The sequence below is a fragment of the Delphinapterus leucas genome, chromosome 2 (genome assembly GCF_059928025.1).
Source record: "Delphinapterus leucas isolate spDelLeu-1000000601 "Yukka" chromosome 2, BTC_Dleu_Yukka2, whole genome shotgun sequence".
Classification (NCBI taxonomy): Eukaryota; Metazoa; Chordata; class Mammalia; order Artiodactyla; family Monodontidae; genus Delphinapterus; species Delphinapterus leucas.
In genome coordinates this window covers 5,807,279-5,832,176 of record NC_143130.1, presented here as the reverse complement: position 1 = coordinate 5,832,176, position 24,898 = coordinate 5,807,279, and the positions used below count along the sequence as shown (strand labels likewise).

The window sequence follows — 24,898 nt, the reverse complement described above, 5'->3', positions numbered from 1 at the left end:
TTCTCTCCAGTCACGTTAATTGACTTCTCATCCATAAACGTTTCTGGAACGCCCGCCATGGGTCAGTCACGATGCTAAATGCTGGCTGTGACGCGGTTCTCACTTAACACTGAGCAGACAGGAGGCTTCCTTGAGAGTTAGGATAATCCGTTTGCAGTTCTCCTGCGGTGTCTCTAGAGAGTATCAGAGGATTAGAGGGCTCTCCAATGATCACAGCGCCTGGCCAGGCTCTGCAGCACGTGCCATTTGTCACTGACACAACATACTCACTTTACACCCCGGCTTCAAACCAAGGAGAGTGTCGGGGGCTGGGCGGTGCTCTTCTGAGCCTTACTCTGATGCTTGCAGAGAGCATCTCCACTCATTCCTCTCTCAGCGATAAAGACCAAGGTGCATGGACATATATACACTGCATATGTATATGTATAACTGATACACTTTGTTATAAAGCAGAAACTAACACACCATTGTAAAGCAATTATACTCCAATAAAGATGTTAAAAAAAAAAAAAAAAAAGACCAAGGTGCAGCTTCCATGCTCTGCTCAGATCCGAGCAGAGGAGAGGTTTCCTGCCCACAACCTCTTTTTGCTTCGTCCTTGTGTGGGACTCTGGCTGTGTCCCCTACTAGTGTCTTTGGTGGCCTTCCTTCTTCCCAGAGTTAGTGACTACAAAGATGCCAGGCAGACTCTTATGAATACTGATAACCTGGACTCCATTCCTGCCATACAGTCTTTGTTTGGCCCTTTATTAACTGGCAAACATTTTCTTTTCAGGAGCACCTTGTTTGCTTGCTGTCATAGCTATGTAACGCCAGTTACTTCAAAATTTAGCATAAGAGTATTAATTGCGTTTTACCTACATGTTGCATATAATTTGTCATAAACCTGACTAAATTATAAACTCCTTAAAGACAGGAACCACGTCTGCTTTTCTTTTCTACACCACAGAGAGGGAACTGACCTCCTTTATTACTGCTGTATGAGTCCTAAACAAACAGAAAGAAAAACAAACCACAACAAAAACCTTACATCTTGTGAAAGGACATCTCTTCAATTAAGAGTCGCAAGGCAAACCTTACTGCACAATGCACTGACCTTTTGAGAAGTGAAATGTTTTATTGCTGAGCATCACTTTTTTAAAAAAATATTTTTTAAGCTTTCCTATTACAACAACATGGCTCCATCACAATTAATCTTATATGGTAATGCAGTGACAATGAGATGATTTCTCTGGAGAATCTATGCTAATACTATTAAAATGCCCTTACAATGTCAAAATGATTGCAGTGGAAGCATGTGGGGACTGTGCTTATGTGATTATGATATTCTAGTGATGGGTGATTACCATAGGAAACTACTAATTCAACTCTGCAGGGACTTGCATTATGAAGCCATTATAACATGAGATTATAATGACACAATAACTTGGATGCACATTAATGATGTGAAAACTAAAAGCTAATTTGAATGCAAGTAGTGTTTCCATTAAATTGTAATTAAACACTGAAAGCAATGCTTGTTTAAATTTAAGACAGAGACATTCAATCCAGAAATGAAAATGGTGGGAAAGAAGGCATGCTTAGGAGTGGTTAGAACCATTTACAACTCTGTCCTTTGGTACTTACTTGGGGTGAAAGCTCACCTCAAAGTGGCCTCCCCAGACTTTCTCCCCCTCTTCTGGTCCCCTAAAGTAACCAAAAACTGCATCAGGACACAAGAACCCTGGACCCAACTCCCATTTCTATCACTGCCATCACTTAGCATTTTAAGTGTTCTGGTTTCATTTTTGAAGTGGGCATGATAGTACATTACCTCCCTCAAAACAAGAGACTAAAGCAATTTTTCTTCCATTAAAAGTCGTCTTTTTAAATATATGACAAAATTATCTATGTTCAAAATCCAACAAAACAGATAAGCACAGAGGAGAAAAAGAAAAAACAACTAAAAAAAAATTCTACCCCTCAAAATGGCCTCTATTAGCATCCCTGGGTATTTTCCTTTTTTTCAGACTATTTCCTATGCATAGGGTACACATTTTTTTCCATTAAAACTTTGTATTATACAGTAATAAGTACTATATTATACAGTAATAAGTAAAATCTACTTATTAATTCTCCGCCTCCCTCCAAGTTGCAAGATCTTTCTTTTTTTTCCTAACATCTTTTAGTTTTACTGATCTTTGCTACTGTTTCCTTCATTTCTTTTTCATTTATTTCTGATCTGATCTTTATGATTTCTTTTCTTCTGCTAACTTTGGGGGTTTTTTGTTCTTCTTTCTCTAATTGCTTCAGGTGTAAGGTTAGGTTGTTTATTTGAGATGTTTCTTGTTTCTTGAGGTAGGATTGTACTGCTGTAAACTTCCCTCTTAGAACTGCTTTTGCTGCCTCCCATAGGTTTTGGGTCGTCGTGTTTTCATTGTCATTTGTTTACAGGTATTTTTTGATTTCCTCTTTGATTTCCTCAGTGATCTCTTGGTTATTTAGTAACGTATTGTTTAGCCTCCACATGTTTGTATTTTTTACAGTTTTTTCCCTGTAATTGATATCTAGTCTCATAGTGTTGTGGTCGGAAAAGATACTTGATATGATTTCAATTTTCTTAAATTTACCAAGGCTTGATTTGGGACCCAAGATATGATCTATCCTGGAGAATGTCCATGAGCACTTGAAAAGAAAGTGTATTCTGTTGTTTTTGGATGGACTGTCCTATAAATATCAATTAAGTCCATCTTGTTTAATGTGTCATTTAAAGCTTGTGTTTCCTTATTTATTTTCATTTTGGATGATCTGTCCATTGGTGAAAGTGGGGTGTTAAAGTCCCCTACTAGGATTGTGTTACTGTCAATTTCCCCTTTTATGGCTGTTAGTATTTGCCTTATGTACTGAGGTGCTCCTATGTTGGGTGCATAAATATTTACAATTGTTATCTCTTCTTGGATTGATCCCTTGATCATTATGTAGTGTCCTTCTTTGTCTCTTCTAATAGTCTTTATTTTAAAGTCTAATTTTGTCTGATATGAGAATTGCTACTCCAGCTTTCTTTTGATTTCCATTTGCATGGAATATCTTTTTCCATCCCCTCACTTTCAGTCTGTATGTGTCCCTAGGTCTGAAGTGGGTCTCTTGTAGACAGCAGATATATGGGTCTTGTTTTCGTATCCATTCAGCCAGTCTGTGTCTTTTGGTTGGAGCATTTCATCCATTTACATTTAAGGTAATTATTGATATGTATGTTCCTATTACCATTTTCTTAATTGTTTTGCATTTGTTAAGTCTTTTCCTTCTGTTGTGTTTCCTGCCTAGAGAAGTTCCTTTAGCATTTGTTGTAAAGCTGGTTTGGTGGTGCTGAATTCTCTTAGCTTTTGCTTGTCTGTAAAGGTTTTAATTTCTCCGTCAAATCTGAATGAGATCATTGCTGGGTAGAGTAATTTTGGTTGTAGGTTTTTCCCTTTCATCACTTTAAATATGTCCATCGAGTCCCTTCTGGCTTGCAGAATTTCTGCTGAAAGATCAGCTGTTAACCTTATGGGGTTAACAGGCGGTTCTCTGAATCCCCTCTCTTCGCGCACCCCAAAACAGTGGCCTCTTGCCTCTTAGGCAGTTCCAGACTTTTCCCCGGACTCCCTCCCCGTCAGCCGTGGCGCACTAACCCCCTGCAGGCTGTGTTCACGCCGCCCACCCCAGTCCCCTCCCTGCGCTCCGACCGAAGCCCGAGCCTCAGCTCGCAGCCCCGCCCGCCCCGGCGGGTGAGCAGACGAGCCTCTCGGGCTGGTGAGTGCCGGTCGGCACCGATCCTCTGTGCGGGAATCTCCCCGCTTTGCCCTCCGCACCCCTGTGGCTGTGCTCTCCTCTGCGGCTCCGAAGCTTCCCCCCTCCGCCACCCGCAGTCTCCGCCCGCGAAGGGGCTCCTAGTGTGTGGAAACCTTTCCTCCTTCACGGCTCCCTCCCACTGGTGCAGGTCCCGTCCCTATTCTTTTGTCTCTGTTTTTCCTTTTTTCTTTTGCCCTACCCAGGTACGTGGGGAGTGTCTTGCCTTTTGGGAGGTCTGAGGTCTTCTGCCAGCATTCAGTAGGTGTTCTGTAGGAGTTGTTGCATATGTAGATGTATTTTTGATGTATTTGTGGGGAGGAAGGTGATCTCCACGTTCTACCCCTCCGCCATCTTGAAGGTCCCCCCCCTGCAAGATCTATTTCTTATCCAAGAGAATCCAGTTGATAAGTTTTTGTTTTTTAAAGGTCAGCTCAAGCTGGATGATTTTACATGTCACCCAGGAAACTATATTTTGTTATTAGGGAATAGTATTTGGCAGGGTTTATGCTCTGCATATGTTACCGGATGGTTCTACAGTGTTAACGCTACAAATGCTTCATTAACACTTATGTCTGTTTAGTAACGAGTAGTGCATTTGATAAGTCATGGAGTGCTAGTTTGTTCTTGATTGATAATTACTATATGGCTTAGGTCAACATAAAGACCGATTATGGAAAACTAGGAAAGTTTAGGAGCTGCTGAACTTGTTAGATAAACCCCTGCATTAGCTCGTTCGGATGGCATAAGGACATGCAATAGCTAATATACACTCCCTCCTAATAGTGACTCAAAGTGGTTATTACTGTTTGGTTTAAATATAATTAAGATGAGTTTTTTGTTATTAAGTATTTAGTTCACACTTAGAGATTCTGTATGCTTTGTCATTATTTTTATTACCACTTCTTGCGACAACCAATTTAGGTAGATACATTTAAATTACTCCAGTCCTTTTTTTTTTTTCCAGTTCTTTTTTTATTATTTGGGAAAAGGGGAGCAGAGTGCACTTAAATGGCTTGCTTCATGCCAGGCAGTCTACAGTGGAGTTGGGATTCGATTTTCTGGTCCTGGATAATTGTAGCTTCTTCCTTAGGCCAATGAGTGATGTTCCCTCTGAATACTGTTCTCATATAAATGGACACCAGGATAACTTAATGTGGTGTTTATAGCAAATATCTACGTGGTTAAATAAAGTGAGCAGTGGACTAACAAGTTGGGAGACTGCGTTCTGGTCTAGGTTATCTGGCCTTCAAAAAGTAAGGATTCAGTTTTTGCAACTAAAAATGAAGTCTTTGTATTAAGTGAGCTCTGTAGTCCCTTCCAGCTCAAAACGCATATATGTGGAACCTAGAAAAATGGTACAGATGAACCGGTTTGCAGGGGAGAAATTGAGACACAGATGTAGAGAACAAACATATGGACACCAAGGGGGGAAAACCGCGGTGGGGTGGGGATGGTGGTGTGCTGAATTGGGCGATTGGGTTTGACGTGTATGCACTGATGTGTATAAAATTGATGACTAATAAGTACCTGCTGTATAAAAAAATAAAATAAAATTCAAAAACAATATATACATATATCCACTCTTTTTTAGATTCTTTGCCCATATAGGCCACTACAGAGTATTGAGTAGAGTTCCCTGTGCTCTACAGTAGGTCTTTATTTTCTTAAAAAAAAAAAATCTGCAAATAGTATTTAACATTAATTGAAACTTTCATATTTTAATTACAAATGTGCATTTTAATATTTAATATTAATAAAAAATTTATTTTACCTGCTTCGAAACCATTAAATTCAAAAAACCATACCTTATTTAGATGTATCTAATAATTTGACATGTTCCAGCAGACTTGTAATTTGAGTTAAAATGTTTTTTTTATTTAGGAAATTGATGAAAATTATTAAAGTTGCAGATATAAATCTAATCCAAAGAAGAGATTAAAATTATAGTGCTTTGGTATACCTATACTTGTTAAAGTGCAGTTAGAACTACAGTGAAAGGAAACTTCTGCTTTCATAATTGTACAAGTACATAGATAAATACTGTGTTGAATAGTATTTCAAATATACGACTTTCTGTGAATTCTTACGAAGCAAGTAATAGCAGTGACTGAAGTACCAAATTAAAATATAATGTTAGACAACCTTTCTAAATCTTTTAGGGTACCTTATTTTTATGAGGAAAATAAATAAGCATTACACTCCCTTTATATTTAAATACATACATATGACTAGGGACTAGTTAACTAAAAATTTGTTAGTTGGCTGTAGGGAATCTTCCTAATTTTGTGAGGCTTGTTATCTTGAGAATTTAGAATTCCTTTAGAGCATTTTTTTTCTGCCATCTCAAAGACTGAGAGAGAGTGATTATTGCTCTATGACACATGTATTTATTACAGACTTGCCCTTGGTGCCTCTGTCGGAAATCAGTTTTCAGGAGTAGAAATAAGCTGTTTGTTACTTTATTTTTAGTACATCAAATACCTGTCTTTCCCCAAAAGAGGTTTCTGTGTCAGGTGCCACAGTCTCTTAGGACGAGGCAAAATTTGTTACCTTGCCTTCTTTCCTAGACCCATCAGTAAAAATTATCTCTAAAGCAATTTTTCTCAAACTTGAGGAGCCACAAATTCTCAACAAAAATGTTTGATTTTGTGTTTTCATTTTTATGATAATCTAAACAATTGTAAGCATAGTCTGGATCATTATAAGCATCTTACAACCAAATATTGCCATAAAATTTCATTATTTGTATCCCCATTTGTTTTTCAGACTTCAATGATAAGAAATTATTACCTAAAACCAAGACAGCATCTATCTTTTTTTCTGATTTTTTTTTCCCCCAAACTGGGATCTCTGTTTCTCTGGGAGCCATGCCTGTGTTTTGTAGGATGTCAGGAGGTGGTAAGATTGAGACAGTGGTGCCATAGTCTGGTTAAAATGGTTTAGGCCCTTTAATTTCCTTCCTAAGAAGTGGATTTGGTTTATAAACTAGATCATGTATGATAACTGCATGTCTGTTTCTTTTTCAGAGTCTCACTTTAGAATCTATACCACTACCCTAAGTATAGAACCAAGAGTCAGGAGTTACCGTTTTCTAGTCTTCTTTTTTCCTAGCTCTTGCAGTTTGTACCGTGTCTTTAACACAATCAACCCCCTTAAGACTGGTACCCACTCATCTCTCTGTTGCTGTGGGAAGGACACGGATACAGGGAAGGCAGCTGTGAGACAACTCAGCCAAGCTCCTGATAAACCAGCCAATGAAAGCTAAGAGATTACATATCATGACACATTGGGATTCTCATCCTGTGTTCTTTTGCAAGAAAAGGGGGATGTCTATTTTCTTTGGTGCGCATTTAGGTGTTCATTAGTAAGTGCAGGTTGACTATATGGGAAAAGCATCTAAGAAAGAGTGGATACATGTATATGTATAGCCGACTCACTTTGCTGTACAGCAGAAACTATCACGACATTGTAAATCTACTCCAATACATAAATAAATAAAGAAAAAAGAAAAAAAAAGTACTGGCTGAATCTCAAAGGAGAAAACTCAGAGATCTTATACTATTTTTAAAGGCCTCCCAAGGGATGCTTACAGAGCCTAAAACAGTGTATTCTGCCTTCAGTGAAAATGGAAGATCCTTGTCTGAATAAACCCTACTTCCTCATTGGTGAAATGGGAACAATAATAGTAATAGCAGATTTCATCTAAAAGTATGTCCCATGGTCCAAAGTCTAGTTGGGTACTTTTCGGTGACTCACATTCACTGGTCCCTTGCTTATTTCACCAGGACATTAGGAGATTTAATTAAAGTGTAAAGAGCGTCCTGAGCTCTTCAGAGAAACACACGACGTTATTATTGTAGATCACACTTTTGATATTCCATAATCTCTTGAAAGTAATGAAACCAGCAATATAGAAAGCTGGGGCTTCAATGCAGTTAGAGTTTTACGAAGACACATTCATACCATGTGATATTCATAGTGGTCATCATTGTGGGGTTTGAGAGTTCAATTACTGTGAACTTTCTAATTGTTCTAAGTATTTTGATTTAATTTTTCCCATCAATAAGTAACATGTTTGAGAGGTCAATGAGTATTCAAGTCATGCTATGTTCAGTCAACATTTAAGACTTTCCAATTGTGTTTTCAAACTATGATTGGGAAAAGTACTTTACACAGCTATCATTTTAACACTTCTGTAAGTGAGAGGGGAAAAAAAGAGAATACTCATCCAGGATTCCTTTCCCCTGAAACGTACTCCTGCTCTTAAAATCCCTGAGGGACAATGAAAATTCCCTTTTGTTTCCTAACTCATCCTAGCCTCCAGTCTCCAGCATTCAGCCTATACTCACACTGCCCATTTAATTATCATCCTAATACAGGTCTCATCCTTTGGGGCCATCCCATGCATCAGTATTTTCTACTACAGACCTGCCATGCAATCCATGCATGAGCCTCTAAAGACTGCTTACAAACCCCAAAACATTGCTCATTGCTCATGCCACCCGAATGCCTCCTTGCGAAAATCCTCTTAATGTTCTGCAGCATTGCCTAAATGTCACCTCCTCCAGGAAGCCCTTGCAGCCCCTCCAGTACTGATGAATGTTGTCAAGACAATACTCCCCAGAGCACTTGCTTTGTACTTCTTTTCGAACATTTACTGCACTCTACTTTATATCATAGCTGTCCCACCAATACACAGAGAATATCAGTTTGACATTGGAAGCTCACCCTATGTCAGGCACTTGTGTTGGGACGCTTCAGCTTCCTAAGGCAGGAGTGCTCCTTTTTCATCTTTGTTTACCATAGTATCCTCCTCCAAAGGAGATCAGCAGATCCTCAGCAAACGTTTGTAACACCAAATTGAAATGTACTCAGGTGAAATCTGTGGGTGCCTGGGAGGCAGGCTCGCTTATGTTGCCTTCCTATGCTCTGAGAATCCAAGGACCAAGTTATCCCCTCAAACCTACAAATCAAAGTTACTTTTCTTAATATTTCGAAAAGAATAACAGTAGCTGGTCACAAGCCTAGAACGAGGCCACAATGCCAATGAGAACATCAGATTGCTTCCGGCTGAAATTACGTTCCATCAGTGTGGAATTGAAGGGTGGATGGAACTCAAGCTGTTCATTGGTTGAACAGACACTTTTTGAGCATCTGCTTCTTGCCCATAACTAATATAGCTCAGAGGTGGTACCTACTTCTGCGTGTGTGGGAAGTAGTGTTCAAAGCAAAAGTAGTTACATGTATAAATCCTCTTCCTCAAGCATGGGTGGCATTTCTCATATAGGCATCTGGGTAGAAAACAGATCATGTTCTGGAAGTCTCTAGAACAAGACAAGGAGGGCTACAATCAGGTGAAGAATCCTCTGGCTCTCCTTGACCTTTTTCTGCAGGAGAACTGGCAGGCCTACCACTTTTTACACCAAACAGGCTAAATGTGACAATCTAAAAGCACATACGTGGTACTGATTCTTTTTAAGCTTAGCTAATTCAGCTAAGCAGGAGAGTGAAAGTCAAGACTTTTCGAAGACAGTCTACTGTGTGGTCTTCAAAATAAATAACCTGAGATGATTTTGTGGGAAATGCCTTTTAGATAGTAGCTACTCGTGCAGTAGAAAGGCTTTCTGGGATTCCAGGAAAATTATTTTGAAATTAAACTCTCTTAAAAAGAAATTAGGGGGGGATGGTCTATACATTTAAAAAATTAGCTGTACGAGTCATTATCCAGTTTTACTCCTTATAAAGGAATGGTTACTGCTATGAATCACCTGCAGTAATTTTACTGAGTATTTTTAGTTTCTGGATTTATATTTGGTGGCTACGAATTCAGGTAGGAACTTCCTTGAAGATGAAATCACTTGACATTGTTTCTATATGCTCAAGAGTCTCGCTCTTATTTCGTAAGGGAAAGTTTTTTGTTTTTGTTTTTGTTTTTAAAGAGCATATGTGGGCTTCCCTGGTGGCGCAGTGGTTGAGAGTCCGCCTGCCGATGCAGGGGACACGGGTTCGTGCCCCGGTCCGGGAAGATCCCACATGCCATGGAGCGGCTGGGCCCGTGAGCCATGGCCGCTGAGCCTGCGCGTCCGGAGCCTGTGCTCCGCAACGGGAGAGGCCACAACAGTGATAGGCCCGCGTACGGCAAAAAAAACCACAAAAAAACAAAAAGAGCATATGTATTCCCATGTAGTACTGTGTTGGGTGCAGAAGGATAAGCTACAATGGCATGTTTACTGTCTTCTGAGAGTTTAGAGTGCAAAGATACAGGAAAGTTGAAAAAACAAACATGGCCTCAAAATCCATAACCCCAAAACTTTTGGGAAAACAGTTTTCCATGCTTTTAAATAAGTTTTAGTGGTTTTGATTTAGGGAAATAATCTGATGTGCCATAAATGGGACATGCTATGATCTTAGAATTATTTATTGTTAGATGCATATGAATAAATATTCCAGGAAAAATTTTTTAGCCCTTTTCTAACAACCATGAACCGGTTCTTCTTTTCTGGTCCTGATTCTACTTCCGTTTACAATTTCCTTGCTTCGGCTTTAATATTTGTTTGCTTTATGTGTCTTTTGTGTAAGTTACCTCAAATCCTGCATTGAATAGGGCTGGACTCAAACAAGCAAGCATATGGCTCTTAATTAAGGACTGCTATGTGCCAGGCACTGCCAGGGGCTGAGGACTGAGAGCCAGGACAGGGGCTCTGCCCTCAAAGAGCTCAAAGTCTGATGGACAGACATTAACACAAGATGTGAGTTTCAAGGGTAAACTCAGACTATGAGAGCACCTAGAGTGGGCATCTTATCCAGAATGCTTGAGCAACAAGGAGGAACATCATGAAAACCTTCCAGTTAGAAATGATGCCAAGGAACTTCCCTGGCGGTGCAGTGGTAAAGAATCCTCCTTCCAGTGCAGGGGATGCGGGTTCGACCCCTGGTCAGAGAACTAAGGTCCCACAGGCCGCAGGGCAACTAAGCCCGCGCGCCACAACTACTGAGCTCGTGCGCCTCAAGTAGAGCCCGTGTGACGCAAACAACAGAACCCACGTGCCCTGGAGCCTGAGCGCCACAACTAGAGAAGAGAACACCTGCATGCCACAACTAGAGAGAAGCCCGTGCGCCGCAACAAAAGATCCCGCATGCCTCAACAAAGGTCCTGCATGCCGCAACTAAGACCCAAGGCAGCCAAAAATAAATTTAAAAAATTTTAAAATACTTAAAAAAAAAAGGTTGTTATTTTCAGCATTTCAAGGTCCTTTTTTTTAGAAAAAAAGAAATGATGCCAAAGCCTCATCCTGAAGGCCTAGTACAAGTTAGCCAGGATAGGAAAAGGCTTGAGGAAGTAGAGTGGGAGTAGGTGGGATTTGTTAGCTCAGAAAAAAAGAGGCAGAAACACATTCAGAGACTTGAGACAGGTGCAAGCATGTTGAGTATCTCCCATAGGCTCTACCTGCCAAGCACAGGATCTTACACTTAAGGGATGCTCAAGAAATATTTATGGCTTTTTTTAAAAGGATGGAGAAGCTGGATGTGAAAGGGTTAATTTGTGGAGGTTTCTGCAGAGAGGCAGATGGGGCTGTGGCAGAAGGTACCTGAAGTGCATTGTGACAAGGGGGGAGGGGCGGGCAAGGAGAATGTACTTAGGATCAAGTCTCAGGTGCCCTCAGGACCACAAAAGCTTGAAAATAGAGAAAGCTTCTAAGGAAATGACACTGGGTTGAGAATTTAGCCACAAAATCAGTGGGGGAGAAAACAACACAAACTTTAGAGTCTGTAGGAAGATCGTGAGTTGAAGAGTCTGGCATTTTTGAGTAACTGAAAGGCCAGGGAGGAGAGGGGTCAGGGAGAAAGGGTAGAGTGGAGTGAAATGATAGGAGAAGGAACCAGATCATGCCATGCTTTATAGCTTATGCCAAGTATTTTGGGCTGTATCCCAAGGGCAATGGGAAACTTCTAGGGGATTTTGAAGGAGGGACAGAAATGATCAAATCTATGTTTTATCAGGATCCCTAGTCTATGGAGAACAAGTTGGAGGGGGACCCAGTGGATAGATAACTATGTTTATTTCATCTTTTTGTTTTTCTGCTAACCTGTCAAAGGCTGTTAACCTTCCTTGATAAAAGATTATTTTATGGTTTTGTCCTTATATGGTTTATCTTTACTTAAAATTTATATCGTTTGATCCCTCTTTTTCACTTATAAATAAATGATGACCCGTACTTCATCATTTCTGACATTTCCTGTGAAATGACTCATTGACTACCCCCCCATCTGCATCCCTAACCACACACAGGAGTGTATTGCATAGTGGGATTTGTGGTCCTTGAGTGGCTTGACTGTGATAACGTTTATTCAGGCTGCTGAAGCTTTTCCAAAATTCTCGTTGGGCTCCAGGATTTCAACGAGGGTCAAGTTCAATCCATAAAGGGCTCGGTCAAAGAGCTTGAATGTAATCAAAGCGAACCATAGCCACTGCAACGGCATGTAATTTGATCAGAAGTATTTGCACACGAACAATATCAAATCTCAGGCTCGACTGGCAATTAGCAATTCTGTGATAATAAAGAAGAAGCTGAAATAGCTCTTGAGTTAATAAATCTTTGTGTGTCTTAGCTGAGGATTCAAAATCTATATTCTATGAAATAATGCCATTTGCAGCAACATGGATGGACCCAGAGATTATCATACTAAGTGAAGTAAGTCAGACAGAGAAAGACAAATACCATATGATATGACTTATACGTGGAATATAAAATATGACACGGATGAACAAATGAACTTACCTACAAAACAAACAGACTCACAGACGTAGAGACTTGTGGTTGCCAAGAGGGGGGGGAAAGGAGGAGGGATGGATTGGGAGTTTAGGATCAGCAAATGCAAACTATTATATATAGAATGGATAAACAACAAGGTCCTACTGTAGAGCACCTGGAACTATATTCAATATGCTGTAATAAACCATAATGGAAAAAATATGAAAAAGAATATACATATGTATGTATAACTGAATCACTTTGCTGTACACCAGGAACTACTACAATCTTGTAAATCAACTATACTTCAATAAAAATAAATACATAAATAAACCAAAATCTATACCCTATTTTTTTTTTTTTTTTGCGGTACACGGGCCTCTCAGTGTTGTGGCCTCTCCCTCCCGTTGCGGAGCACAGGCTCCGGACGCGCAGGCTCAGCGGCCATGGCTCACGGGCCCAGCCGCTCCACGGCATGTGGGATCCTCCCGGACCGGGGCATGAATCCGCGTCCCCTGCATCGGCAGGCAGACTCTCAACCACTGCGCCACCAGGAAAGCCCTATACCCTATTATTTTACAGGTGACAATAGTATAGGCATACGATAGTACAGGTTTACACTGGTAAGATTGACCTTTTCTCATTTTACTCCCTTTTAATGATATAAATGAAACAGATATACATTAAAAAACTGGAACATAACATTAAATTGTAATGAAGAAAAAAAATTGTCTATCTTTACTGTCTATTGCCCAAGATACACAATACATTTTAAGTTCTACTCATATGTAGCCATATACATTCACCATAAATTTACAGTTTTGTATTTTCTTTCACATGTTATGAGAGCATTTTCTTCTATCCCTAAATATTTTTTTGAAACTATAACTTGAATGTTTGCATAATGTTCCATCATAGAGGGAAACATTCCTGTATTACTGGATATTTTGGTCACTATTCTAAATAATGCCAAAAAGAAAACTTCGGGCATAAATATTTTTTACAGGTATCTAAATATTTCCTGAAGACAGATCCCCAGCAGCACTATAACATTTAAAAACTCTAGCTACATATTGCTAAACTGCTTTTCAGAAAAGTTGGGCAAGTTGGCACTTTGCTAGGGTTACGTATAGGAGAGCCATATGTCACCAGGTTCACTATGCTATTACTTATCTCTCACAAGCCAGACAGTGAATGAGCCATCTCTGTTTTAACCATCTCCCAACTCATACTTTCTACTGGATCCCCAAAAACATGCCCACTTCTGCTAACTTTTAGGACTCAGTTGCCATTTAGAATGGAAAGCTTTTTTTTTTTTTTTTTTAATGTGAAGCTAGATTTCTATCTATGACAAATTCCAAATGGTTAGCTGTGTTTCAAGTTCCTTAAATGTGGTATACATTTTAAGTACTTTTATTGTTAAGCATTGTTTACACAAAATTGAAACCAAGCTCCCCTCTCTGCCACCATGTTTTGGAGCTTACCCGGCAGCAGCAATTCCAAATAAGTATCTTATTTGAAATTTGGACAGTTTTCCATTATGTTGTATCCATTGGCAATTATTTTTAAAAAAATACATCATGCTTGAGGTTTAGTTTGTAGGCTTGAGAATTTTATATGTGTGGCCACTTCTGTCTTCATTTCTCACTAAGAAGGCATAATTTAAACTAGACTGTCACATTTGTTTGTATATAAAAGAAAAAGTAACTATTTGTGGGATAATCCATTGGGATTTGGAGTATAGTTGTACATATTATGTGCCCCTTCCACTTGCAAACTTCAACAAAAAGGGGGGGATTTTAATCTTATTGGAATGATAGAGTTATAGTAAATTTTCCTTTTTTCATTTTAGGATGAAACTTTTTGCTCTTTCACTCATTAGGGCATAAACAAATGACTCTATTTAGTTCAGTCCAGTTTCACAGGTGCAAACCAAATGCTAGATACTATGTAAGTATAGGGGAGAAAAGAGAGATTTCCCCCTTTCCCCTCCTATACACACACACACACACACACACACACACACACACACAGAGCACCTAGTCAAATGGAGACAAATCCCTTAATAGATCAATACAGTACAAAGTGACATTTGCTGGGATATACTTTTAAATTTCACTCTATGATATACTCACTGTGAGTGCCCGTCCCCACCATTAAGAGGCTTAGATAAACCAAATCTATGCACTAATGAACTGACCATTCAAAAACTAGTTCCCATTTTAGCATTCCTGTTTCCTTAATCCTAATTTCTGTTCCTGCCTAGCATCTGAGTATCTTTTTCTTCAACTCTGCTGACTGCTGTAAATAGTCATCAGTATCAAGGGATATGATGCAAATAGACTGCAAAGTAAAATTGAAAATTAAAAAAAAAAAAAGATGCAGTTCGTCATGATTGAGAAAAGTGATATTGGAGAAATGCTATAATACATACAAACCCCAAATAAGGATGTGACAAAATTAGACCTTTAACAACCCAAGAGGAGAAATTAACATGGATAGTATCAGGATTAGTGCTTCAAAAGAGAATACGCAGCATAAAACTGGTTAATAGGGGACCTGGGTAAAAAGAAGATGATAACGTCTTCAGAAATACTTTGGCAAAAATAACCTTTTTCATAACTGGGGTGCGAAAGTCAAGTAAAGGATGTCATATCACCTAATTTCATCAGAAAAATTATACATTCAGTTAATTTTTTAAAATCCAACATTCAATTAATTTTTTGTTCCAACAATTACGGCACACTGATAATTATGACTTATTTTATAATATTTTATTTTTCTAATTTGAAATTTTAATCAAGTCCTTTAAATATGACTTACTATTCAGCTTTGGTCTCTGTACATTTTGATTACCCACTGCTGTGTAACAAACCATCCCCCCAAACCACAGGTTTCAGATAACAGCCATTTTATTATCTCCCATAATCATAATCCTGTGGGTTGGCCAGACTCTGCTAGGTTAGCTGTAGCTATGCCTGCAGTCATGTGGGATCTTGGCTGGGTTCAGATGTTCAAGATGACTTACTTGTCTGGTACCTTCCCAGGGACGGCCACAAGGCTGAGCTCAGTGGGGTGACTCGGGAGCCTCTCCCACTATCCATGTAGTCCTAGGGTCCCTCCTTCTCCACATGAGAGGGTAGCCAGACTTCTTACATTGCAGCTCAAGGTTCCCCAAAGCACAAAAGCAGAAGCTACTTCCAAAAATCTGGGTCCCCAACTGACATAGCATCACTACTGATTAAAGCCAGTCACAGGCTAGCTCAGTCTGGAAAGAGGCTGCTGCCCCAGGACAGGAATATTGGAAAGCACAGTTCACTGAAAGCCAGCTATGGAGACCAGCTAATACACTGCTTGAAGTCCCTTCATTTAAAAAGGCGTTTCCAGTACCAGTTCTCCGTGGATAATGAAGGCCTCCTGTAGCTGTAGTCACTTCAGTGGGTCATTTCCAAAAGTCCAGTGAGTTGTGATGTCAATTGAAACAGTCAATCTGCTTCTAAAAGTCATGGGCCTCAAGTGAAGGAATTCCTTTCTAAGCAAATTAGAGCCTCAGTTTGATTCATCAACTCCAACCCCTTATTGTTAGTTTTTTTTTAGAGAACAAGTTTAGGTTCATTTGCCTAAGGATACTCAGCAAATATTTGGAAAAGAATTCAAAGTTTGGCAAATAATAATAATTCAGGACATTTGTCTGGGGCTTTATAATTTAGGTAACGCTTTTAGGTACTATCTTATTTGCTTTTCGTTTCAAATCTAAAGCAGTAGATCAGGCAGATCTATTGCAGTTTTCAAGTGAGGAAATCAGCTCAACTCACTTAAGCTTTAAAATTTTCCACAATTACACAGGTAGGAAACATTAGAGCCAGAACTTCAAGTTCAGGGTTCTTTCAAACCATCTGTCCCTCCTAGCCTCTTGGAGAGTTCTCTTTTAAGCTTAGAAGTAGCTGAAAGTGAAATTCACTCATTCATTCATTCATTCTCTCTTTCTCTGTCTCTCTCTCCATGTATGTAAGTATTCACATGTACATAAAATGTACTTTTCTTTTTTTTTTTTTTTTTTGCGGTATGCGGGCCTCTCACTGTCGTGGTCTCTCCCGTTGCGGAGCACAGGCTCCAGACGCGCAGGTTCAGCGGCCATGGCTCACGGGCCCAGCCGCTCCGCGGCATGTGGGATCCTCCCGGACCGGGGCACGAACCTGTGTCCCCTGCATCGGCAGGCGGACTCTCAACCACTGCTTCACCAGGGAAGCCCCAGTTTTTGCTTTTGTTTTTGTTTTTTTTTTTTGGCTGCGTGGTTTGCAGGATCTTACTTCTCTGACCAGGGACTGAACCCGGGCCCACGGCAGTGAAAGCACCAAGTCCTAACCTCTGGACCAGCAGGGAACTCCCTAAAATATACATTTTAAAAAACATTCTTAAAGTACAGCCTTTATTCATAGTTAATAAGTGAAATTGATATTTAATGGATGAAATTCATTCTGTCTCTCTTATTACATGTATGTATGCATATCTATATAAAATACACATTCTAAAAACTGTTCTTAAAGTACAACCTTCATTGATAATGATTTCTAGAAAGTCAGTAATATCCATTTCAAGTTAAAGGCTATCGCAGAAGCATGGATGTCATCCAGAAGTCATCTGGTCAACCCCTTCATTTCACAGATGGGAAAACAGCCTCTGAGTGTTAAGTTATTTGCCCAAAGTCACACAGCTGTTTAGAGGAAAAGCCAAGAGATTTGACTCTGACCGGACCATTCTTCCAACTAAACCAGGCCACCTCAAGAATAGCCTCCCAAATGAAACTGTGTGAGGAATATAGATATTTTGTGGATAAGACATTAATTTGATTTGCCAAGAATTAAAATTAGCACAAAATTTAAGATTCTTAATGACTAAATATAGTTAAGGACCAGCTGTGCAATTTGCTCAAAATATTGTTGTTTCCAGGAGACAACCTATTGCTAGGAATCCATGGAAGAAAAAAAAAACAAAAAAACGCCCTCTATAATAAGCTGAGAACGAACTTCACCTCAGAGAGTTCTTTACGAAGAAAAAGAAGTTTTAATTATTGTATTCAGTAACTTGGTGTATGTTTCTCTTCCAGGACTGCATGTTAGCAAAATCAAAAAGTCTCATCAAACATCCTCAAAGCACTGAGTATGGAACCTTCTTCTGAGAATAAGAAGGGCTAAGATGAGCTAAGATCTTAGCTTTTCAAATGAAGAAAAACACGAAGGTCCGTTCAGTTCTGCAGACAGCAGCATTTTGCCAACATTGCACAACGATTACTTATGTTACTATGATAAGTAGTAAGCAATATTGTATTTTGACCTCCACAGAAAGAAATGTTGTTTTTTCCCCCTCTCTTTTCCCCCTACACCCACATCCTTCCTCTCTTTCTTTTATTGAGGAGAAAATATTTACCGTTTGTTGACTAAACAGGTAATGGATTCAAGAAGCCAGCAGTACAATTTACCAGTTACAGTGTGTATGACTTGAAGGGTTGACTAGTTAGCACATGGTTGACTAAATTAAAGAGTCAACGAAGCCACAAGCTCCATCCCTTCAGTCCAGAGCCCGGTGTAATTTCTGAGTTTAATGAACACTTGAATGACTTGACCTAGCAGTTTAGATGAACCGTTCTCATCAAGGAGCACAGGATGGGGAAGCGCCGAGCTGAGCCAGAGGAGGGGGGGGCATCTTTCCCAAGCACACCTGCCTGTGACCGCATTTTTCTAGGAGTGTCACTTCCCGTGTACATCTCTGCCACCATCTTCATATTTGTTGTTTGAGATTTAGAAATATCCCAAGTTTGTCTCTCTTACTTCCTTAGTCAAATAGCAAACAAAAAACAAAAAAAAACAAAAAAACTTGGGGATGAAACCCACCATTTTCCTCTGAATTCCAGATACAAGTTGCTCATTTGTATCTCTGAGTAGTTTTGTTTTATTTATGTCACAGTTTGAAGAGCTTGCTGGGTCCCCATATTGTTCTGTGTACTGAGGTGGCTGGATTTCTTTCTCTTTACTCAGACATGGCTATTGATCTTTGGACAGTGTTTAATATGAAAAGTTATAAATCTCCACGCAGGAGAACCACTTAGCCATAAATATTTGGGCAAGTGGACATGTGGGGACGTGTGTGAGGAGAAATTCCTTGTGTCACTGTTGTTCGGCCACTGGACGGATGCTGTTGGAGAGAAGGCATGCCAAAGGCTTGAACCTGCACATGACGGAAGTATTCAAACAAGCTTCCAAAAGTATTATGCGGTGTTTAAAATATTTTAGTCACAAATCAAATGTCAGCTTTAAGTGCAGCGTTTATGGAGTACTGGCTGCTCCGTATGATGTAACCCATAAAAAAATAGAAGTGCCCACACATTTCCATGAGACAGCACTTTTTTCTAAGGAGCCCATTTATTTGGGGGATACTACTTTTATAGCACCAGCAAGGCCAGTGAGAAACTTCCATCTGTTGTACTTCTTTCTGCTTCTGCTGTCTCACCATCTCCACTGGCGTCAAGCTCAGACTAAGCCACCACTGGATTTTGTCCAGATTCTAGCAACACCCCGCTGGTCTCTGCAGGCACACTGGCCCCGCTTCTGTCCATTCTCCGCACAGCTGCCAGGTTATTCAGATCATATCTTCTCCCGCATAAAACTCTGAAATGCTTTCCCATTTTTTAATCCGTCAGGGTTTGATTAGGGAAAGGAAACAACTGTAAGTGAAATGGACCAAGGGATTTATTACAGAGCTTAGAACTTACACAGTTGTTGAACAAGTGAACTGAAAATCAATTCATCCAACATCAACTTGCCAATTTCACCATTGCTTCTAAAATTATAAATTGTGTATCTCCAATCTGGTCTAGGACCTGGTACAGCAGATGTAGGGGCAGGAAGAGGGCTTATGTCTATGAAATTGGACAGTATATTGCTGTTAAAGAAATTCCACACATTCATATGTAAAATATTCAGAGGTTCAGAAGTCCTACTCTCTGAAATATGAAATATAATTGAAATGGATCTCCACCCTAGGTAGACAGAAAAAACTCTTAAGAGTAATGGCTAGGGTGAAATAGCTGTGGCACAATTTCAGTGAAATGAAACTAAAATTGCTCCCAAACTACCTACTCACCACCCAACTCCGGTAATTTATCCAATTTGCTAAACTTTTTTTTTTTTTTTTTTTTGTGGTACGTGGGCCTCTCACTGCTGTGGCCTCTCCGTTGCGGAGCACAGGCTCTGGATGCGCAGGCCCAGCGGCCATGGCTCACGGGCCCAGCCGCTCCGCGGCATGTGGGATCCTCCCGGACTGGGGCATGAACCTGCGTCCCTGCATCGGCAGGCGGACTCTCAACCACTGCGCCACCACGGAAGCCCTGCTATACATTTTATAAAAGTTCATTTATGCATATGTTTTCCAAAAAGACCCATCCTGCATATTGTCTCTGGTTGCCAGCTCAGTGGTATAGTAGTGCTGTTCTCTGGTTCTGTTCCTCTTTTTTTTTCTTTAAATTTCTATGTTCTTTTTTTTTTTTTTTTTTTTTTTTAATCCCATACCCATTGGAATTGGAAGAGTTGTTTCCCCTGGTCAGGCTGTCATAGTAATTGAAGATTGTCCTCAGTCTCTCTGACTGCTCAGATTTCATACCTGAAGTACAACAAAGCTTGTGGCCGATGTGTTTATAGCTCTGGCTAACCCTTTTCCTGCTACCTTCTGTGCAGGTGTACACAGTGTGGCAGCTTGCCACAGATGCTCTGTAAAATGCCTGAAGCCTCCTTTTTGCATGGGGTGGGGAGTCACTCCTGCTTGCACAGTTGTGCACTGCAGCTTTCACTGCCCACTTACTGTCTGTATTCTGTGCACTCTCTCTATGGAGGAGGGCCATTCATAGCCCCTTGCCTGCTGACTGAGAAGAGAACAAGTTCCAGGGTGAATATAGACCCAAAAGGGCTCCCTCACTGCAGAGGAACTAGGAAATCTACCTGCATATTTTAATCCACTAAAAGATACATTCTAGCATAGAGTGGTATTGGCTATAGTTTGTTCTTTAATCTTTTATCAAGTGTGGGTTACATTGTATATGATCACAGAAAGCACCAACTAGCTGTGCCTGAGAGTATTAGAGGAATTTCCCAGAGGAGATGACATTTCCTAGGTGATGTTTTTTTCACGAAGACTGGCAGCCTGTGAGTTTGAAACTTACCAACATTGCTCTTTCAAATCTATATCAATTAAATATGCAGTGTGGTGCTTTTCTAGTAAAAGTGATAGTGTTTGGTCAGTTTATCCAAGTTTCTGGCCCCTGGCGATTCTCTAGGAACACATCGGTGAGGCCATCAGCCAGAAGGAGGGAAAGAACAAATGAACCCATATGGGATATTGAGTCTATTACTAATGGTACTTTGATTTCAGAACTAGCTACAGTAGCAAGGAATAAGGCATCGAACACTGAGTCCCTAGACGTCATCCATGGAAAATATTGCTGTCTGTAGTGACTGGTAGCTACAGATTGATTCTCTAAATAGATACGATCTTCTTTTGCTATGCCCGCCACGTGAAATATTTAGCTTTTGGAAGCCTGGCTTGCAGAGGAGCACTCTCAAACAAAAATTAATGGCCACGCTAGCCACAAGTCCTAAAGTTCTCTGTCAAACAGTCTAAATCAATCATCTATGCATTGCACGCTAGTATATATCAAACACCTGCATTCCAGATAATCGTAGTGGCTTGATGTAAAGTGGCCCCATAACTCAGTATTCCTCTTTCTCCACCCTTGATTTATTTTCACCTTGTCTTATGTATGCGCTACACCCATTACAAACTTGTGCTATACCTATTGCTTCTCCAGTCAACCACTTCCTCTAGAAAGAAATAACCCAGGACATATATAATAGTTTCCAGAAGGAGCATAACAAAGCTACTATTTTCTTGAAGGTGTGTGCTGGGTGCCAGACACTTTTACAGGTCTTTTTACCTGTGCTATGTAATTTAATTCCTATGGCAGCCTATGAAACGTGCATTGTTGTTCTAATTTACAGATGGGAAAACTGATTCTCAGAAAGTCAGAGAAGGCCATCAGAGGGATGTGCCTCCCCCATCAAAGGGGGAAAATGGTCACAGAATGTCTTTTAAAGGAACAACGTGAAAGAACAAATATTTAATGAAATATCTAAAAGAGGTAAATTCATAGGGACAGAAAGTAAATTGGTAGTTACCAGAGCCTTGGGGAAGGAGAGAATGGAGAATCATTGCTTAATGTTTACAGAGTTTCTGTCTGGAGTGATGAAAAAAGTTTTGGAAACAGATACTGGTGATGGTTGCATAACACTGTGAATGTAATTAATGCCACTGAATTGTACATTTAAAAATTGTTAAAATGGCAAATTGTATGCTATATATATCTTACCACAATTAAAAAGAGGGGAGAGGAGGAAAAAAGAAAAAGGAACAACGTGAGAGCTTCGAAAGACACTGTTTTACTCGGTTCCCAGCAGACTGTTTTCCACCGTCCGTCTGGGTGTGTCTGATTGGTGCTCCAGTGGGACACTGTCTCTGGCCGTGGTTTTGCCCTTGACTATGTACCTTCACCACTTTCAGGATCGTCTTTTTTCTTTCCAAGCCAAATCCCTTCATTTAGGAAATGAAAAGCATTGGAATCGGGTCCTTGCTGTCACTGATAGAAACTTGGTGCACGCTTAACTTGTGTCACAAATGAAAGTAAACAGAGGATAAACAGAGAGGTATTTGCTCTTTTTCGAGACAACTGACTTCAGTTTCAGTAACTCACAGTCGCTCACTACGCCTAAGAATTTTTGCTTTTCAGTATTTTTGAAGTGTATTTCTGAGGTGTGCCCTAGGCAAAACAAAACATCTAGAATGGAGAGGTTTGTTTTTCTTTCTCATTATTCAACCTAGATGTAGTCCCTCCAGCTGTTTTTGGGGGGAATAATCTGTGAAATCGTCATAGTCAGAGATTTTGTCGTATTTCTCTTTATATATCCAATTTCTACATGGTGGACCTTCAAGAGAAATTTGTTCACGTGGATAGTGAATGAGTCATGGAATGATCAGTAGCTTCAGTACATTTAATTTAGCCGAAAAATGACAAATGAAACAGTTCTGATACATGGCTGCTTTTGAGACAAGTTATTGATTATGAAGTTTTTTTTTTTAACGGAGATTATTTTTGAATTATCCAAGGCAGCATAGCTATGACTAATGAGGTAAAATTAAGCGAAAGAAAAATGTGAACTGAATACCAAGAGATACTTCCAGTAGATGAGTCTGGGATTAAATCAGGTAGAGGAGTCCCAGTAGAAGTGGTTGGGGGACATTTAACGCCACGCATGTCACTTAGAGCTGCAGTGAACGTAAGCAATTTACAAGCAGCAGACTCTGACTTTGGCAGGATGATAAGTGAGATCGTATCTCTAGTCTCATTGATTCTCTCTCTTATACCGGTATACGTTCACAGCTTCACATCCCCTATGGACAGAATTTATGTGTGTGTTAAATTTTCTGATTACAATTTTCTTTTTTCCGGAAAACACTCTTTTTAGAGCATCTCCTGGTCCCATCAGAAATGTCTTCCTTAAGTGGGAAAGTCCAAACCGTTCTGGGCCTTGTGGGGCCAAGCAAACTGGGCCGCACCCTGACCCACGAACACTTGACAATGACTTTTGACTGCTCTTACTACCCACCTCCTCCGTGCCGTGAAGTGATCTCCAATGAAACTATTACAATGAAAAATTTATTTTGGATCCAGAAAAACCCTTATTCCCATAGAGAGAATCTGCAGTTGAATCAGGAGACGGAAGCCATCAAGGAAGAATTGTTGGATTTTAAAGGCCAAGGTGGAGGAGCTTTGGTGGAAAACACAACCACTGGGATCAGCTGAGATGTGCAGACCTTGAAGCGGATTTTGCAGAAGAGACTGGCGTCCACATCACATCCGGAACTGGGTTTTATGTGGATGTAACTCACTCTTCAGAGACCAGAGCCATGTCAGTGGGACAGGTAAAAAGCCCTAATTTCTTGGACAATATTTGCGTGTAAATTCAGAATCATCAGAACTTCAGACCGTGGATTATCCCTACGTGTCATCTACATTTGGAAATGTCACTGGCTCAGAGGCGCGCTGTGGAAATTTGCTAGCTAGCAAAGGCATCTGTCAATGGGGCCTAAATTAGGAACATTTCACTTCATAAAGAAAAAGCATCCAGGAAGGAGATGTTAATGCACTGGTCACCGGAAGACCCAATGGGTTAATACTTAGATTCACGTATATCATGGTGCGCGGTAGCGGTGGCACAGTCTGTGTGTAAACCTCAGTTTTCCATTAGAAGCTTCAGTTATGCAACCTCAATTTTCTTTCTGGATTTTATAATAACCAGCAATAAAAATTCACTGTCGGGTGAAACCTGGCAGGCAGAGACTTGGCACAGTTGTGAATATGTTTCCTTCTCCTTTTACAAACCAGGAGGGGTAGAAGAAAATCCATTTTCCTGTTTTTGTCATAATATGATCTTAAGCAAGAATGGGCAGAAGGAAAAGTGAATCTTTCAGGGACAAAAAGAAAGGATAAGCCACGAAGCTTTTTTGTATGTGTGTGTGCTCTCCTTCTATATATACGTATAATATACATTTAGATGTGTGTTTACACATATATATTTATATGTATCTTCCATTGCCTGTTTCATAGGCATAGAACGTCAGCTGCAGTCTTTGCAAAGAGTCAGTTAATCTTTAAAATACTTAATATTTCAAAACTTGATCTGCATTTTTTTTCCAGTCAGGCCTTTCCCTTTTGCACATTTATATTATTTGAAGACTATCCTGATATCAGGGATCACACATTCTTCTAACCACTCAGTATAAGTATTATTGTGTGTGCTGTGAATTTGCTTTGCTGTATAGGATAAAGGACAGAATGAATAAGAGAAAATTAAAGAATTACTTGCTACAGTTGACACAGATTCAGAGGCAGTCTTTTTACATTCTGGGTGCCCCTTAGGTTAAAATACAGATTTTTATCTCAATGAACGAATGTACAATGAATGTACTTCTCATTAAGTCACTTTTTCCCCTGCAGCCTCCTAAAGCCATGAATTTCTTGGTAAATAATCACAGTAAGTTCTATGGACTCTTTGATTTAGAGTAACTTGTTTTTTTGATTTAAAAAAATGTTTTTATTTTATATTGGAGTAGAGTTGGTTAACAATACTGTGTTCGTTTCAGGTGTACAGCAAAGTGGCTCAGTTACACATATACATTTATCGATTCTTTTTCAAATTCTTTTACAGTAACTTGCTGAATTTAAGATTTGG

The 24,898-nt window shown here is 39.9% G+C and overlaps 2 protein-coding genes across 2 annotated transcripts in view; one reads left to right on the top strand and one right to left on the bottom strand.

Moving 5' to 3' along the window:
* PTER (phosphotriesterase related) overlaps positions 1-24,898 on the top strand; it is a 65,846-nt gene that overhangs the window by 11,957 nt on the left and 28,991 nt on the right. Inside the window, 2 exon segments of the mRNA XM_022580584.2 lie at positions 1-23,493; positions 23,496-23,588. The exon segment at positions 1-23,493 is cut by the window's left edge and continues 11,957 nt beyond it. Of these exon segments, the coding sequence (XP_022436292.2) occupies positions 23,155-23,493; positions 23,496-23,588 (432 nt within the window). The 5' untranslated portion in view covers positions 1-23,154.
* The window catches only part of RSU1 (Ras suppressor protein 1), a 300,130-nt gene continuing 295,326 nt past the window's right edge, over positions 20,095-24,898 (bottom strand). Inside the window, exon 9 of the mRNA XM_022580590.2 lies at positions 20,095-24,898. This exon is cut by the window's right edge and continues 19,554 nt beyond it. The gene's annotated coding sequence lies outside the window, so the exon portion shown is untranslated.